This window comes from Nansenia antarctica, assembly GCF_963989245.1.
Source record: "Nansenia antarctica genome assembly, chromosome: 14".
NCBI lineage: Eukaryota > Metazoa > Chordata > Actinopteri > Argentiniformes > Microstomatidae > Nansenia > Nansenia antarctica.
In genome coordinates, this window is record NC_137684.1 from 24765281 (window position 1) to 24781977 (window position 16697).

The following is a 16697-nucleotide window of genomic DNA, read 5'->3' on the forward strand; positions in this document are numbered from 1 at the left end:
GACAACTATGTATGCAGGTAGGAACCACTTTGGGTAGCTGACCAATATGGACTATAAAAGGGGAATTATAAGTAGTTATAAAGGCATTGTAAGTAGTTTATTGTTATCATTATTGCTGGTTTACAGTACATTTCATGGATAGAGTACAAACACATTATAAGGCTATAACATTTGTGCATATCCCTTACAACTCAAGCAAGCATCATCACTTATCTCTATCTGTCTATGTAATAATGGATAGTCTGCAAACTGCTTAAATCCTTATCTAGCCCTTTATATACCACTAAAAATGATGTACTTTATTGTTAAACCCAAAAAAATCATCCTAGATGTATAAAACAGAAGCCATTCTTAAATCATGGTCATGTTATGGTCCTGTAACAATCTGGCCCTAATCCGGTGTAGATACCGGATTTTCCCACCCTACCAGATTTTCCCACTTTTCCGGATGTGTTTCTCGTTGACGCTCCTGCCCTAAAACTCCGGGAAAGCTCGTGGTCGTCCTTTCACAAATCAACAATACGCGACGTGTGTATCTCTAGCACGCTGAGCGTCACTTGTTTATCATTCTATTAAAGCCAAACGCGCATTGCAACAATTGTTTCTATTGTCTGTTAATGACCAGGGTCTGGACTGCTACACGCGCCCAACAACAGAATGATGGAGACGTCTGCAGACACAGACCTGGACCCCATAAGACTGATGTCCGTCAAGAACAGGAAGACGTTCACGGTACCGCAGAAAGACAGGGTGGGTGAGCAGCTGGGGGGGTATTCCATCAATATCGCTAAAAGAAAATCCAGGTTTAGTCTGATAAGTCTCGCGAGAGTTCTTAAAAATATCCAGGCATATTCTGATAGGTCTCGCGAGAGTTATCAAAAATAAGCCAGAATTTTCCTTTAGTGACGTTGATGGAATACCCTGGGTGCTTTATTAGTGACTTTAGACTTAAACTACTGTCGTATTTGCAGTATCCGCAGGCACACACTTAAGTTTTAGGTGTCCCACATGACATTACCCAATTTCCCAGATTACACGAATCCACCCTAGCCTAGGGGTTCAGGATAGGAGTTTGGTACCTGTACTATAGCAATGACAATAAAGACCATTCATTCATTCATTCATTCATTCATTCATATATTAGTGCCAATATTATATGTCGAATCTGCATTTGCGGATGATCAAATTACGTCTGGATGTGTTTTCATTTGGTTTACTTTACACAACAACACATTTGGCACTAACATAATTGCCTGTGTTTGTAGAGAAATGATCCATACATGCATTGGCTTTATCATAGTTGACTATTTCCATTTAACTACTAGAGCATCTTGGATACTGACTCAAAAATAGCAAGCAAGGTTATGTCCTTAGTTTCCTCTGTGGTAGTTACAGCCCTGGTTAATGAATTTAATTGTCTTGCAGACAATCATATTACCGTGCTAACAAGTTGATAAGCTTGGATGTCAGCAGTTGTTTTTCTATGGGAAGTCACGTCACCACACCCCCGCGTCACCTACAGGTGTCCAGCCATCCCTAGACCAATTTCCTTAAGTCAGTCTCCCCAGGAGGTAGAAGCCTTAGCCCTTTAGGTAGTAATGACACATGGCACACTCTTAGGAATGTTGACAGGGTCATGATCCACTGACCACACGTAGCTAAAACGACACCCTAGAGTTGTCTACGTGCTGATCTCTACATGCAGGTCTGCATCACCCCTTAACTCACATTGGTTTTGTGTAGAGCAGCTGCAGACTGCTATCAAAGTAAAAATCAACAGTCAATGCTAACATGATATTCAAATGAAAAGCACTTGCGTAGTAACAAGCCAGTGTTTCCTCCCTCCTCTCTGACAGCTCGGGAACTGTCGAAGTGTTAAGGAATTCGAGAAATTCAACCGAATCGGCGAGGGGACGTACGGGATAGTGTGTAAGTCATCCTCCTGCTTGATCTAGACTATTCTAACTGGGTTCCCCCGTTCAAATCTAGACATTGAGTAGCTGTTGTCACACAGATTATTTATGATGTCATTTCCAGTATAGAAAACTGTCTGTTTACACACGCTTGTATATTGAGACACCTGTGTCCTTACAGATAGAGCCCGTGATACCAGGTCTGATGAGATCGTAGCGCTGAAGAAGGTCCGGATGGACAAGGAGAAGGACGGTAGGTACTGACAACTGAGATTGAAACACTTTGTGACCCTCATGTTGACAGAGTGCATCCGACCCCTGTACAGCACTAGCGCCTGTGGAGGTTTGCTTTGGATGTGTATATGCTGCTTCGTCACAAGTGGGCCTATAGCCTAATGATCTACATCCCCTCCCAGGGATCCCCATCAGCAGTCTTCGGGAGATCACTCTGCTGATCCGACTCAGACACCCCAACATAGTGGAGCTGAAGGAGGTGGTGGTTGGCAGTCACCTGGAAAGGTAGATACTCATCCTTTTTTTCTGAGTGGGGCAGTCCCACTCATAGTTTTTCATTTTATTAGACAGATGTAGTGAAGAGAGACAGGAAAGTAAGGAGAAGAAGGGAGAGAGGGCATGTCAGCAGGGCATGGGGGCCGGAGTCGAACCCATGCCGACATGGTCATATGTGTGCACTGTAGACCACGGCACTAGACCACCCCAGGCCACTAGATACTCATACCTGGTAGTGTATACGGTATATGTATGTGAGTATACACTCACACTTCATCAGTACAGAGATACCCTTTCTTGGCAAAATAATATTCTAGCACTAATACTAGCCTATATTGACTAATAATAGTGATTGTAGAGGGGTAGAAGTTATTATTCTTTCTCAGCTTGAGATCAAACCAATGATTTCCCTTAGTGTTAGTCTGAGTTTGCATGAAATTAGTCTTTTCTTGTCTGACTGTATTTAGTATTTACCTGTTTAAGCTGGTCTGACTGTTCAAATTGTTTTGTGTGTGTGTGTGTGTGTGTGTGTGTGTGTGTGTGTGTGTGTGTGTATGTGTGTGTGTGCGTGTGCGTGTGCGTGTGTGTGTGTGTGTGTGTGTGTGTGTGTGTGTGTGTGTGTGTGTGTGTGTGTGTGTGTAGTCTGTTCCTAGTGATGAGTTACTGTGAGCAGGACTTGGCTAGTCTCCTGGAGAACATGCAGACACCTTTCTCTGAAGCACAGGTGAGGCAGTGGAGACTTGAGACAGGATGTTGACTATCACATCACTATAGTTTACTATCAGGCTACAACCAGCTGCTGTCTTCGGCTGTTGGCTTATGTGACACGTGTATCGTTGCTATATGAATGAATGAATGAATGAATGAATGAATGGACTTTCATAGTGTTGTATTGCAGCACTTCTTGGGAGGTGCCTTGCTATCAGATCTCTATGGTGTTTATAAGAAATGTTTCTCAAGGTCAGCGTACACGTGTGTGTATACATTATCACAGCATTGATTACTAGTAGTTTTTAGAGTAGTAGAGCAGTGTGATGCGATGTTCCCCCTTCCTCTCTCCCTCAGGTGAAATGTATTGTGCTTCAGTTGCTGAGAGGTCTGGATTATCTTCACCTCAACTTTATTCTGCACAGGTCAGAGACACGTTACTGTCGACATGACCCGTTCCTGTGTTTTTTTCTTTAATATAATCTATTATTTCAGACTGCTCTTACACCAGTTGTGGCTCTTTACTCTGTAATAGATTGTTGAGTGTTGTGTACGTGACGTACTCTGAGTCAGGGTTCCCACAGGTCCTTGAAATCCTTGAATGTTTGTGAATTTGATTAGAAAAAGAAATCAAGGCCTTAAAAGTTTTTGAAAATCGACATGGGTCATTGAAAGTGCTTGAATTCCCCTCTCTCTCTCTCTCTCTCTCTCTCTCTCTCTCTCTCTCTCTCTCTCTCTCTCTCTCTCTCTCTCTCTCTCTCTCTCTCTCTCTCTCTCTCTAAAAAAGAAATATAGGTAACATGTAGAAGGGAATAAAACAACCATACTAGTTACTAAGGTTAATTAGTTAGCTAGATTTTAAACCAACATAACTCCGTTAGATTTGAATTATATACATTCTCATCTAGATCTGTCTCAAACTATGCCCTGGTGGGCCTTTGAATTTGAAGGAATTGAGTCTTGAAAGTCTTTGAAAGGTGCTTGAATTTGATGTTTCAGAAGGTGTGGGAACCCTGACGAGTGCAATGTTTTCAGTGCTAATAGCTGTCGGGGTTCTTAATAAGTCTGCTTGGCAGGGAATTGAAAGACCCATAAAAGCCAGAACATTGTGTTGCTCCTTTTCCCACTGATGAGGGGGGGGGGGGGGGGGGGGGGTGTTCGTCAGGTCTTACGTAGTGTCTAGCCAAGCATCTCATTTTAATGTGGTTGCGTGACACTGTTACTTTCAGAGATCTGAAGGTATCCAACCTGCTCATGACTGATAAAGGCTGTGTGAAGATAGGTGAGTCATCATCATTACCACCCAAAAGTTAAGACGCTTTATGTATAGCATGTCAGTCATAGAGAGGCTATCAAGATGTCCTCTGTACTCACACCAAATTCAAGTAGCTTGGTTGAGTCACTTAAACTCTGTCTTGTCACCTGATTTTGGTTGGACACTTTCCTCTCTCTCACTCCAGCTGACTTTGGCCTGGCGCGAGTCTACGGCGTCCCTCTCCAACCCATGACCCCCAGAGTGGTGACGCTGTGGTGAGACACACTGCCTGTCTGTTCTTGTTACGGTTGCTGCCTGGCCCTAATCTCCATAATCCTTATTAGATCCAGTGACACACACATCCAGTCTCACAAATTCCCCCCTTCCCCCTGTCTCTTTCTTTCTTTCACTCTCTCCACGTCTGCAGGTACAGAGCGCCAGAGCTCCTCTTAGGGACCAAGACACAGACCACAGCCTTAGACATGTGGTATGAATCAGATCGTTCATGGTTTTTCCATACAGTAATCACAGCCCAGACTTCCAGGAGTTTGAGAGAGAGCTGGTATACAACAATCATGTTTTTGAACCTTCCAAATGCCTTCCAGACAGTGACTCCCGTGGCACAGACACCATTTTGTGTTCCCATAACCATCTGTATGACCATAATTGATATTTCTCTCCAGGGCGGTGGGTTGCATCGTTGCTGAGCTGCTGGCCCATAAGCCTCTGCTTCCAGGGGGCTCTGAGATCCAACAGGTGGACCTCATCGTACAGCTTCTGGGGACACCCAATGAAAACATCTGGCCGGTAATGCCCCTCCCCTTTAGAACCTCAGAACTAGGAGTTTACCAACCTAGTTTGACATAGTGGGGCAGACCTGGGTCGAAATAGAAATGTTTGCTTGCTTGGTGCAATGGAGCCAATTAAATAATCCCCAGAATTGCGAACCCTGCCCACGTGGCGTGACAGAAAGGAATATGTTGACCCAGGTTTGATGTCAGAAGTCAGTTGGTGTCATTTGATTCCATTTGGCACACTGTGCACTGGTCATCGATAGTGTTGCCCTGTTTCTTGTTATCTTGCAGGGCTTCGGTCGTCTTCCCCTTGTGGGCCAGTACAGTCTGAGGAAACAGCCGTACAACAATCTGAAGAACAAGTTCACTTGGCTGTCTGACGCTGGGCTCCGCCTCCTCAACCTGCTCTTCATGTACAACCCAAACCGCAGGTAAACCACCAGTGGAACACAACGCCTGCACAGCTCTACACGTGATGTACGGTACACAGAAAGTCCTACACATTCTGTTCTCAAAAGGAGCCTGTTACTCATTCTCAGTGTGGTATGCACAGCCTCCATAATGTATACACACAGAAACCTTATATGGAGACGTGTACCATTTCTCAGCCCCACGACCCGTGTATGTTCTTGTCTTTACCAGGGCCACAGCTAAGGACAGCTTGGATAGTTCCTACTTTAAGGAGAAACCACTGCGTAAGTCTTGGGGGTGGGGGGAGTCAGGGTTGTACAAGGGAAGGGCCTGTGTGGTCTTAGTGTTGAAATATTGAGGATATAGAAGTGTCTCTCTCTGTTTTTCTCTTTGTAGCTTGTGAGGCTGAACTGATGCCTACCTTTCCTCATCATCGCAACAAAAGAACTGCCTCGGCCACAGAGAGCCAATCGAAACGCAGTAAAGTGTGATGTCAACAACGACCTTCGTAGGATTACGTTTGATTCTGTATAAGAATAATTTCACAAATGTATGGACATGCAGGCTGCATGTAGAGTGTGTGTGTGTGGTGATGAGAATATGACCCACAGTTATTGTCACAGTATGCATGTACATATTGTATTACATGAAGTGTAATGCAATAGAAAGCAGTGTACGGTAGAGGGGTCGTGGTGGTCTAGTGGATAGTGAGTTGGACTTGTGATCGGAAGATTGTGAGTTCGAATCCCGCCTGAAGCCACACCACTACTAGTGTGCCCTTGAGTAAGGCACTTAGCCCTCAGTTACTCCAGGGGGAATGTCCCTGTAATTCGTAATTGTAAGTCGCTTTGGATAAAAGCGTCTGCTAAATGGCAAAATTAATTAATTAATTAGAAAGCAGTGTAGTATTCCACATTTCAGCCTTTTGAGCTTTAACTTGGCGTATTATCTCATGCAAAATAGTATTTCTGTCAAGACTGGATCTGCTGATGATATCTGAAAGTATGCGATGGACCCATACAGGTTCAACTGGATGCATGGACAGGTTATTGTGTTGTAATATTATTGTAAAACAATGTCAAAACATAAAACATGTCGAGTTGTTTGTAAATGAGCTTGAAGTAACCAACGGGGTTTGGTATGCTGTGATTATGTACATATTGTAGACATTTTTTTTACGTCCTTGAATATTGTAGTTTTGAGTTTTAATAAAGAGCTTTTTCAAATGACTGTTTGTGAGGAAATACTTGTGAATGTTGCCAATCCAACAAAAAAGAGATCAATTTCAAGTGTTATAATGTGTGTAGAAATAAGGGGGTAGGCCCAGCAGAGTATCTATCAGAGTGTCTGATACCATTCCTCACTCAGTTTCCTACCTCCATCAGCCTCCACTGATCTATATTATCGATTACCATTGAAAGAGGCTTTGATGACAGTGTTCTGCTATAATGTTGTGCTAACAGTGAGAAGGTGAAACTGGAGCACATAATGACCAGCACGTGTTCATCACTTTGAATTCAGGTTTTATTGAGTTGATATCGATTCAGGGCAACTTGGTTATCATAGCTACAGGTACCAACAGTGTAAGTGATCCACTTTAGGACCAGAACTGTTTTTTACTGAACCAAAACCTCAGACTATACAGAGACACACAGCAACACCATTATAACAACAGCATTGAAACAATGTGATCGTAATGTCCGTCATGGAACTATTATTTCAAATTTTTAAAATACAAAAGGGCCTTTTGTCCCCAAGTAACAATGTCAACAGAGAAATAGTGAAAATGTAAACAACTCTCCAAATCTATGATGAACTCAGTAGTCAGTCTATGGTACGGTCGTACGGTCACAACAAAGTCTTGATGATGGGATAAAATATAATTAAATAATAAATAGTTAGTAGCAATAGGAGGTAACACTGCTTGTAACAAAGTTCACAGTTCTGGCCTGGACTGATGCTCCAAATTCCAAGTTCCAAACTCCAAATTCCAAATCTGCCCCTACCACCGAGCCACTCTAGTACACCTGACAGGATCTGATGTTCATTTTAAGCAATATGATAATCGCTCCATTTTGCTTTCAGATCTACCAGGGGGGGTAGATCAAAGTCGCTAAAGGGAAATCCAGGCTTATTTGTATTATTCTCACGAGATTTATCAAAATAAGCATAGATTTTCCTTTAGCGACGTTGATGGAATACCCCCCCGGTGGAGTTTTTTTTTGCATATTGTTTTTACACCAATCCGATCCTTAGATCTACAGGCGTGGACGGGGTGTAGAGGCTAGGGAGCTTATTTAGAAGTCAACATGAGAGCAGTGGAGACAGTGGAGCAGGCGTGGCCAATCAAGAACCGATTCATTGATCTTAGCAAATATATAATGTAAACAGGGCGATCAGACACATATAGACAAGTACCTTAAGACACGCATAAATAATAAAACAGGTATGCACTCAAACACACACGTGCTTGCATTTTTTTCCTTCTTTTTTGTTTTTACAAAAGCTTCAATACCACTGTCCTTCATAATAATCAAAAACAAAGTGCAGGATGGTAATTTAAATAATACAGTTGTTCAGTCTTCCAATACTCTGTCAATAGTGTATGATCAGAGTGGGGGGGGGGGAAGTAAACATGGAGTTAAAATGTTCAGTCATTCTTCTCAAAAGTGCAGGTTAGTTGAAAACGTCCAAGTTTGTAGTGTGGTAGTCGCTACTGCTTAAGCAGGAAGTTGTCTCGAATTAGCATAACAGACTCATTCTAGCCTGTGTGTGCTTACACCAATCAAATGTTTCTGCATCCATGGGGGCTGGGGGAGGTGAACGAGGGCAGCAGTCTTGGGGCAGCAGTCTTGGGGCAGCGGGAGCAGACGGGCTGGCCCCCCCCCCCCCTCAGCCCTCCTGGCCAAAGTCGTCCGTGAACTTCTTGACCTTGAGCAAGTCCTCCTTGTTGACGGTGGGACGCGTGGTGGCCAGAGAACGCAGCATGTCAGACTGGGGAACAGAAACACACACACACACAGAACACACACAGACACACACACACACACAGAACATACACAGAACACACACAGAACACACACAGAACACACAAAGAACACACACACACACACAACACACACAGACACAGACACAGACACAGACACAGACACAGACACAGACCACACACACACACACACGCACACGAAAACGGTTCAACAAGTGGATGTGAGGTCCGTACAACGTCTACGATGTGTAGGTAAAAACACGCTTTTATGTGTGTGAGCGGCAATTCCCGGAGGTTCAATATTGTGCACTGAGTGAGTGAGTACTCTTTCTATGGTGTGTGTGTGTGTGTGTGTGTGTGTGTGTGTGTGTGTGTATGTGTGAATGGTCTCACCATGCAGACGATGGGTTCCAGCAGTTTGTCGCTAGGCACCTCCATCCACGTCATCTCTATGGCAGAGGGGTCGCCAGGTGAGCACGGGGTCAAAAGGTCATCCACCATCAGCGTGTTGTTGCTACGCGACGGGCCGCTCACCTAGGGGATCATGACAAGCAAGTTTAGTTTAGTAATAAACGTCCAACTTTCTAAAGAGGTGCTGACCCGAACTGCACGGTGGTTGCTGGTTTGGATATTTTTTCCTCTTCACGTGGTTCTTTCTAGCACGGTTACGGTGGACGGGGTAACCAGGCTACCCATAGTACAGTTCAGCCCGGCTCAGCTCGGCGGAGTGAAACAGGGTCAGGGTTCAACACCTTCTGAAGCATCAACTTCAAGCACCTTTCAAGGACTTTCAAGACTCAATTCCTTCAAATTCAAGGGCCCACCACGGCATAGTTTGAGACAGATCTAGATGAGAATGTATTGATGATGATATGTGTGGTGGCCTGGGAAAACCCTTCACATGGTGGCATTTTGACATTTTCATTTTTTTATATTTCCATAAATTAGAAGTTCTCAGCTATTCATAACTGGTTGAATGACTGAGATAGCCCTTTATTTTAAAAAGTTATGAGCATTTTAATGTATCATGTCAAAAAAAGTGAAAGGTCATTACTACCCCTTTCTCCTCCGGGTCGGGGGAGGAGCCTATGCAGATCGGCCGGTCTCGTTTGTCTGCTTGTGATGCGGTGTTAGTCTGCTCGCCTCATCGGTATGCGAGGGACAGATCCATTTGTGTGTCTTCTAGTTAAGATTGTATTACTTTATGCTTATTGTGAGCATCAGTAAACTGGCAATAACACAGGTGGAAGTATCGTCTCTCCTTTCGCTCATGTGTGCGTGCGTTGCTTAACTGAGAATGAGACACGTTCAACATGATGTTGTTTCACTAGCAAACTACCCACCACAAAAACATAAAAATAAGTACTTTCTCTTTTGTTTTCTTAAAATGTTTATTCACCATAATGTAGTATGGAGTTCAAAGTACTAGAATACCACATAATATCAAAATCGCCAAAATCGCGATTTCCATCTGGTATTTTTGCTCTTTGCCACAAACGAACGCCAGCGACATCCGACGGGTTTTCCCAGGCCACCACACATATAGATAAAAACTTTTAAGGCCTTGATTTTTTTTCTCACATTCACAAACATTCAAGGATTTCAAGGACCCGTGGGAACCCTGTACATATATGTGTGTGTGTGTGTGTGTGTGTGTGTGTGTGTGTGTGTGTGTGTGTGAGTGTGTGTGTGTGTGTGTGTGTGTGTGTGTTTACGTTACCTTTTTGAAATGTGTGGCTGACTGCACCTTCCTGACCGGCTGCATGAGAGCGTCTCGTACGATGACGCTGATGTCGGCGCCGGAGTAGCCGTCCGTCTTGAAGGCGAGCTGCCGCAGGTCCGCATCGCTCAGGCTGTGCGGCGTGTTGCCCAGGTGGAGGCGGAACATCTGGGAGCGGGCGGGCTCCTCTGGGAGAGGGATGTAGATACGCTTCTCAAACCTGGACGCAGAGAATGAATGGATGAATGAATCGTTTAATGACCACACGACCAAGGTCGGTGGAATTTGTTGTCGGTACAGACAAACTCAATACAGCAGTGTCAAATACATCAAACATACACACATTACACATGACTATCACAATGGACAATGTACACACATAGCCACAAGACAAAAACATACTCAATATTTACAACTATAAAGTGCAGTACACCTGGCAGGGTTAGTGCAGTGAGAGAGGTTGGAAATAACAGTCAGATCTATTTTTCATCAAAGTGATTGGTATATTCAAGGTAATGTCCATCGTTATATCATGTCATGTTATAAATAAATATCTAAAGATAATTCCACCCCCAAAAAAGAGTATGTTGTCATACTATTCACTTTACAATTGGGGATTAGCCAGTAAGGAATAGATCTATTGCTCCTACAAAAGATCTATTGCTCCTACAAAAATGTAACACTGGCTACACATGCTCAGGGCTGGTACAGTACAGGCTTTAGCTCTACTTCAGAGAGAATTAACAACCTACATCTCAGGCCAATCTGACCCTGACCCCTATTTGACCTCTGACCTTCTGCGAATGGCAGCATCCAGGACCCAGGGAATGTTGGTGGCCCCCAGGGTCAGGACCCCATCGTTATTGTTGCCCACACCTGTCAAAGCAACAGAAGGAGAGCGTCTATCAGCCTGTTACCAACACATAACATGGAATGGAGAGGTGACTTCAACAAGAGACTGAAGATCTCTTTAGTGGAGATCTCTTTTCGTTTGTCCTTTCCCAAAATCCAAAGTCCCCCCCCCCCGCCCCCATAACACTAGTCCAGTGCCGATCTCCCACCTTGCATCTGTACCAGGAACTCAGTCTTGATCCTGCGGGCGGCCTCGCTCTCGTTCTCGTTCCGGGAGCCACACAGAGAGTCCACCTCGTCGATGAAGATGATGGACGGCTTGTGCTGGCGCGCCAGATCAAACAGGTTCTTCACCAGCCTTACAGATGGACGGACGGACGGAGGAAGAGAGAAAGGGAGCAGGGAGGGAGGGAGAGAAAAAGAGAGATGGAGAGAGAGAGAGAGACAAGATAGGGAAACAGAGAGAAAGAGGTCGACAGAGGGAGGCACGGTTAAATAGAGTCTTCGTGGGAAAATCCAAATCAGGTGTGGATACAGAATAGGGGATAGTCACATATCAAGACAGCAGCAAAATCAGATAGTTGGGGAAAACTCTCACTTCTCACTCTCTCCCAGCCACTTTGACATGAGGTCAGAGGAGGACACGGAGAAGAAGGTGGAGTTGTTGGCCTCGGTGGCCACTGCCTTGGCTAGGTAAGACTTCCCGGTCCCAGGGGGGCCAAACAACAAGATCCCCCTCCACGGAGTGCGTTTCCCTGCAACCAGAGAGAGACACCATGGAAACACGAGTCAGGGTTCCCACACCTTCTGAAACATCACATTCAAGCACCTTTCAAGGACTTTCAAGACTCAATTCCCTCAAGTTCAAGGACCCGACACGGCATAGTTTGAGACAGATCTAGATGAGAATTTATAGAATAGGAACTATCCTCTCACAGACAGCAATTAAAAGGAGAGGCTTGAATGTGTGAACACTAGATGGACTCTTGCCTTCTCTACCACAGCACAGCAAAACAATATATTGTGAAATATGTGTAAAGTTAAGCAATACAGACTTATTTACTAGTTGTTGCTAAAGAAGTAAAATAAAAAGATTTTTTTTTAGAGAGTGAGAGATGATGAGTGTACATATGGAGAGCAGGCACACGTATCATAAAGGAGACACACCCACACACCAGTGTGTGTCTGCGTGTGCATGTGTGTGTGTGTGTCTGTATGTGTATGTGTGTGTGTGTGTGTGTGTGTGTGTGAAGTAGAGAGCCTCACCTGTAAAGAGGTGAGGGAACTTGATGGGCAGGATCACGGCCTCCTTCAGGGCCTCCTTGGCTCCCTCCAGCCCAGCCACGTCGCTCCAGCGGACGTTGGGTTTCTCCATCACTATGGCGCCCATCAGCTGCTCCTGCAGCTTCTTCCTCTCAGGGTTCTCCCCCTCACTGTCACTGTCACTGTTCCTGGAGGTAGTTAGTTATCATGTGTTTATATGACAAGAAACGGTCTGTGCAGTCTTGTGACAATGTGACCCCTTTTTCATGTGACCCCTCCTTTTTTTATTTGTATTTGCATTTTTTTTTTTTTTTACTTTTTAAAAATGTATTAACATTTTCACTTTATGTATAAGAAACTCTCAAACAGACAGAGCTTCCTTACAAACATAACACAATAGTTTAAAAAGAAAAAAGAAACACAAAGCAAAAGTGAGGTCATGTCGTGGGATGGTCAAATTAAATTGGAGTTTATCCAATCTAACATACGTACATTGTTACATGTTGTACAAAGATAGTCATGGGGCATCAGACATATACACCATTTTCCACAACGTTTTTCCCCCAGTTCTTTTTGGAGCCATGCAGTTGGTTCACAATATTGACAAAGAGGACGGAATGTAAACCCTCTCAGTGTTTCCCCTAGGTTTGCTGCCTTGGGGGGGTGGCATGGACCCCCCCCCACAGCCTCATGTGTCATGTCCAGGGGTGTACTAACTTTACATTAAGCCGCCTCACGCTACGGAAACAGTAGATAGGCTCCTGCCCTATGGGCCATTAGGCTGGAGAACCATCGGTTCTCAAGGCTACTTACTTATGTGGTCTTGACTACCTGTCCACTTTCTCACCTGGTTCTTGCTCTCTCTCTCCCTGGTGTGCTGACACCAGCCTGCTCTCTCTCATTCTCTCCTTCTCTATCCTCCTCTCTCCCTCTTTTGCTGTCAACCAAAAGGCAAACATAACAACCAGAGTATTTATAATCTAATAAGAGGTATACATTGATCCATATCAATTTATAACATAATTATAATTGAATATTGGATTGATGTGGGCAATGCAGTCAGATAATGTCATTTTGACTTTACTCTCTCACCTGAAAAAAAATTGTGTGACTGTGTCCAACAATGTCCAACTATAAAAAACAGACATTTCCAATGCTTCAATCCACTGTCCATGTACTGTAACTATGCCATTATGGTATCACCATAAAGCCCAATTCTAGCAGAATAAGAAAGATAGTATATCTAGTTTAAGTAAAATAATAAAGTGCATCCAGTGGGTGTACTAACTTTACATTAAGCCGCCTCACGCTACGGAAACAGTAGATAGGCTCCTACTTACTTATGTGGTCTTGACTACCTGTCCACTTTCTCACCTGGTTCTTGCGCTCTCTCTCTCTGGTGTGCTGACACCATCCTGCTCTCTCTCATTCTCTCCTTCTCTATCCTCCTCTCTCCCTCTTTTGCTGTCAACCAAAAGGCAAACATAACAACCAGAGTATTTATAATCTAATAAGAGGTATACATTGGTATACGTTAGCAATTATATTTGCTAACGTTTCAACTTGCTTACTTTCCATCTGCAGACATCTCACCCTGCAAAAACTCTCTCGCGTCGCTCGCGCACAATCTTGTATTATTCTCCAGCGCGAAGCGAAGTGTTGAGATAGATCTCGCTATGCGAGACTACTGGCGGACTATGTTACCAACGAGCCCATGGGCTTGCCACTCGCCAGATTCGGGTTGGGTGCGTTTAAAAAAAGCGGATATTTTAGCCTGCTTGTCAGATGTTTGGTGTCTATGTCCGTAATAATTCCTCTTTCTTGGGGGCGCGGGGGGTTCCGTTGCCAAGGCAATGGTAGGGGAAACACTGCCTCTTGATGCATGTGCATTGCGCTCGTCCTCTATTGGGTTCAATGTAATCTAGTGGTCTGGGTGAGGAGAGGAGTGACAACAACTTACTTGTCATTACTCTGCGCTTCCTTCACAGGCTTCTTGCCCTGTTTCTCTTTGTTCTTCAGGTAATCTTTGAGTTTCTCAGCCCGGTCCAGGTACTGCATACACTTCCCTCGTATGCTCTCCTTTGCCTTGTCACTGTGGGCCTCATCTGACACACAAACATCAAGTTGCATTACTGCTTTGGGAACTGGGAATCTTCCACACAATATAAGCTTTTCTTTCTAACTCATTAACAGCCTTGAAGACAAAACAGTTTGATGTTTAGTATGTAGGCTATGTACAATAGGTTGTGACCATGACCGGCAAGAAAAAAAGATAGAAGTAGCTTCCCTTCCTTGCAGCCTCATAATCATCACCCAGGCACAGGTGAAAGAGACTATGTGATCCTAAATAAACTATATGAAAAAGCTGTCCTGGACAAGGCTAACAAGATAATCGCAGACCCCCAACATCCGCTCTCCACAGAATACGAAGTTCTCCCCCTAGGTAGAAGGCTTCGCATGCCAAGATGTAACTATAAGCTCTTAAAACTATCATTTGTCCCATTCTCCATTAAACTAATCAATTCTCTCAAGCAGAAACGATGATTAGGACATGATCACCAGCACCTGCACTTTATCTTAGACACCACTTGAAGGGCCATGTGCAATATTCGAAAACACCACTTGAAGGGTTATGTGCAATATATATTTATACCAAATGATGCCATGTCCAGGTGGAAACTGCTGCCAATGTCACTCAATGTTTGTTGCTGTCCTGTTGTTTACTTTGTCTACTGTATGTTGTATGTATCGTCACTGTTGCACTTGAAGCATGAAAGTACCATGCCCAAGACAAATTTCCCCTCGGGGACAATAAAGTACAATCAATCAATCAATCAATCAATCAATACCACGTATTGACCATGCATTCTTGGTCTGCTACTGGCTGCTAGAGTGGATATTGGACCATGACCACTGGATGAGGCTAAATAGGCTAGGTGCACGATCTCCCTACTTCCTGAAAGGCAACTGGCATGAACATATCCTGTCTCACTCTATTGGTTTAATTGATTAATCAGCTGTGCACTGTGTGTTCCAACAGTTTACCGCACAGCTGATTAATCAATTAAACCAATAGAGTGAGACAGGATATGTTCATGCCAGTTGCCTTTCAGGAAGTAGGGAGATCATGCACCTACCCTATTGCACACAGGCTAAATTGCACACACAGCACACTCACACTTGATAGCATGCAGGAAATATTCCACTGCGTGTTGATAAAGGCGCAAGGCCTCGTCATAGTTCTTTGCCTTGTCCTCCTCTGTGGCTTTGGTCACAAGATCAATCGCTTTCTGTGTATGGGGGAACAGGGAGAGGCAGATGGGAGCAGAGAGAGAGAGAGAGGGACAAGGTGAAAGAGATTGATTGAGTGACACAAAATGACACCAATCATGTGACAAAAGAGAGCAGCTCGAACTTTGGGAGTGAAAACAAAATAAAAAATGATTAGCAAATGTAATTATGATTGATATCCATAACCTGTACAAAGCCGGTGCTCAGATTATGTGATGGATGCTATTATCTATCTACTAACTAGGCTACTGGCCATAGCCTATAAGGATTGACAAGCACAGCCCTTTTGAGCTGCTTGCTGCCTGATTATCTTAGCAAATCACAATAGACCAATCCCTGCAAAAGCCAGCTAGTTTAGCTAGCAGAACCATAATTGTACCATATCTGATATAATCTCTACCAGCTATACAACAGAAACTCAACCGATGAGGAGTTTGTTTACATACAGTTATGATGATAGCTCACACATAGGTGCTAATAATATTTTCGCTAGCATTCTACAAAGCTGTGTCAGTGACCTGTAATGTTGACGTTGTCATTTCATCTCACTCTTCTGCTAATTCTCCCAGATTCTCCCAAAGTCTCTTAAATCCTTTGTTGATGTTGTGGCTTTCGAAAACGTGTCGCTATAATATGTTCAGGGTGGATGTTGTTGTGTCCCTGAACATGACAGTGGTACAGCAGCTCGGCCGGTGTAGGTACCGGATTTTCCCACCCTACCAGATCTTCCCACTTTTCCGGTTCCGGTCATAGGTTCTGCCCTTTCCGGCCATATGTAGCGCTATGATTCGCTATGTAATGATTGATAACAACCATCGACATTCAGGCTGCGTTCGTCAACTCGCTCTGAGAGCGCCGGAGCGCACACTGTGGGAACCTATATGGAGGACCTGTCAAAGTCTGTAAAAATTAACAATAAATATATCGATACATAAATGAATGAATGTATGAACAAATAAATGAATGAATACACACATAATAATGAAATATATTT

At 44.0% G+C, this 16697-nt stretch overlaps 2 protein-coding genes across 3 annotated transcripts; one reads left to right on the forward strand and one right to left on the reverse strand.

Moving 5' to 3' along the window:
• The first annotated feature begins 638 nt into the window (after nt 1-638).
• On the forward strand, nt 639-6623 carry cdk10 (cyclin dependent kinase 10). Of its 2 annotated transcripts, XR_013937779.1 has the most exons (14): nt 639-750; nt 1857-1929; nt 2095-2166; nt 2330-2432; nt 3066-3147; nt 3489-3556; nt 4361-4413; nt 4592-4661; nt 4814-4873; nt 5070-5193; nt 5472-5611; nt 5823-5875; nt 5988-6269; nt 6498-6610. XR_013937779.1 is itself a non-coding variant. In XM_080545001.1 (13 exons), exons 1-13 carry the CDS (start codon nt 658-660, stop codon nt 6080-6082), a joined length of 1086 nt encoding a protein of 361 aa, XP_080401127.1. In that variant the 5' UTR covers nt 639-657; the 3' UTR covers nt 6083-6623. The 2 variants fall into 2 exon arrangements, 1 of the variants encoding a protein (XP_080401127.1); XM_080545001.1 differs by having other exon boundaries at nt 5988-6623.
• Nucleotides 6624-7776: 1153 nt separating this feature from the next.
• vps4a (vacuolar protein sorting 4 homolog A) lies at nt 7777-16298 on the reverse strand. The gene is made up of 10 exons (XM_080545397.1): nt 16222-16298; nt 15591-15702; nt 14373-14517; nt 12416-12600; nt 11748-11904; nt 11359-11507; nt 11092-11173; nt 10298-10517; nt 8971-9111; nt 7777-8585 (listed from the first exon to the last, which is right to left on the reverse strand). The coding sequence occupies exons 1-10, from the start codon at nt 16240-16242 to the stop codon at nt 8484-8486; spliced, it is 1314 nt and encodes a 437-aa protein (XP_080401523.1). The 5' UTR covers nt 16243-16298; the 3' UTR covers nt 7777-8483.
• Nucleotides 16299-16697: the final 399 nt, after the last annotated feature.

Excerpts from the sequence above, each read along its gene's own strand:
- cdk10 (XM_080545001.1), top strand. The coding sequence starts at position 658 with ATGATGGAGACGTCTGCAGACACAGACCTGGACCCCATAAGACTGATG. Across the intron at positions 3,148-3,488 it reads CACCTTTCTCTGAAGCACAG|GTGAAATGTATTGTGCTTCA; the intron begins GTGAGGCAGTGG and ends TCTCTCCCTCAG. Across the intron at positions 5,876-5,987 it reads CTTTAAGGAGAAACCACTGC|CTTGTGAGGCTGAACTGATG; the intron begins GTAAGTCTTGGG and ends TTCTCTTTGTAG.
- vps4a (XM_080545397.1), bottom strand. The coding sequence starts at position 16,242 with ATGACAACGTCAACATTACAG. Across the intron at positions 14,518-15,590 it reads TTTCCTGCATGCTATCAAGT|ATGAGGCCCACAGTGACAAG; the intron begins GTGAGTGTGCTG and ends TTTGTGTGTCAG. Across the intron at positions 11,508-11,747 it reads TGGCTGGGAGAGAGTGAGAA|GCTGGTGAAGAACCTGTTTG; the intron begins GTGAGAGTTTTC and ends TCCATCTGTAAG.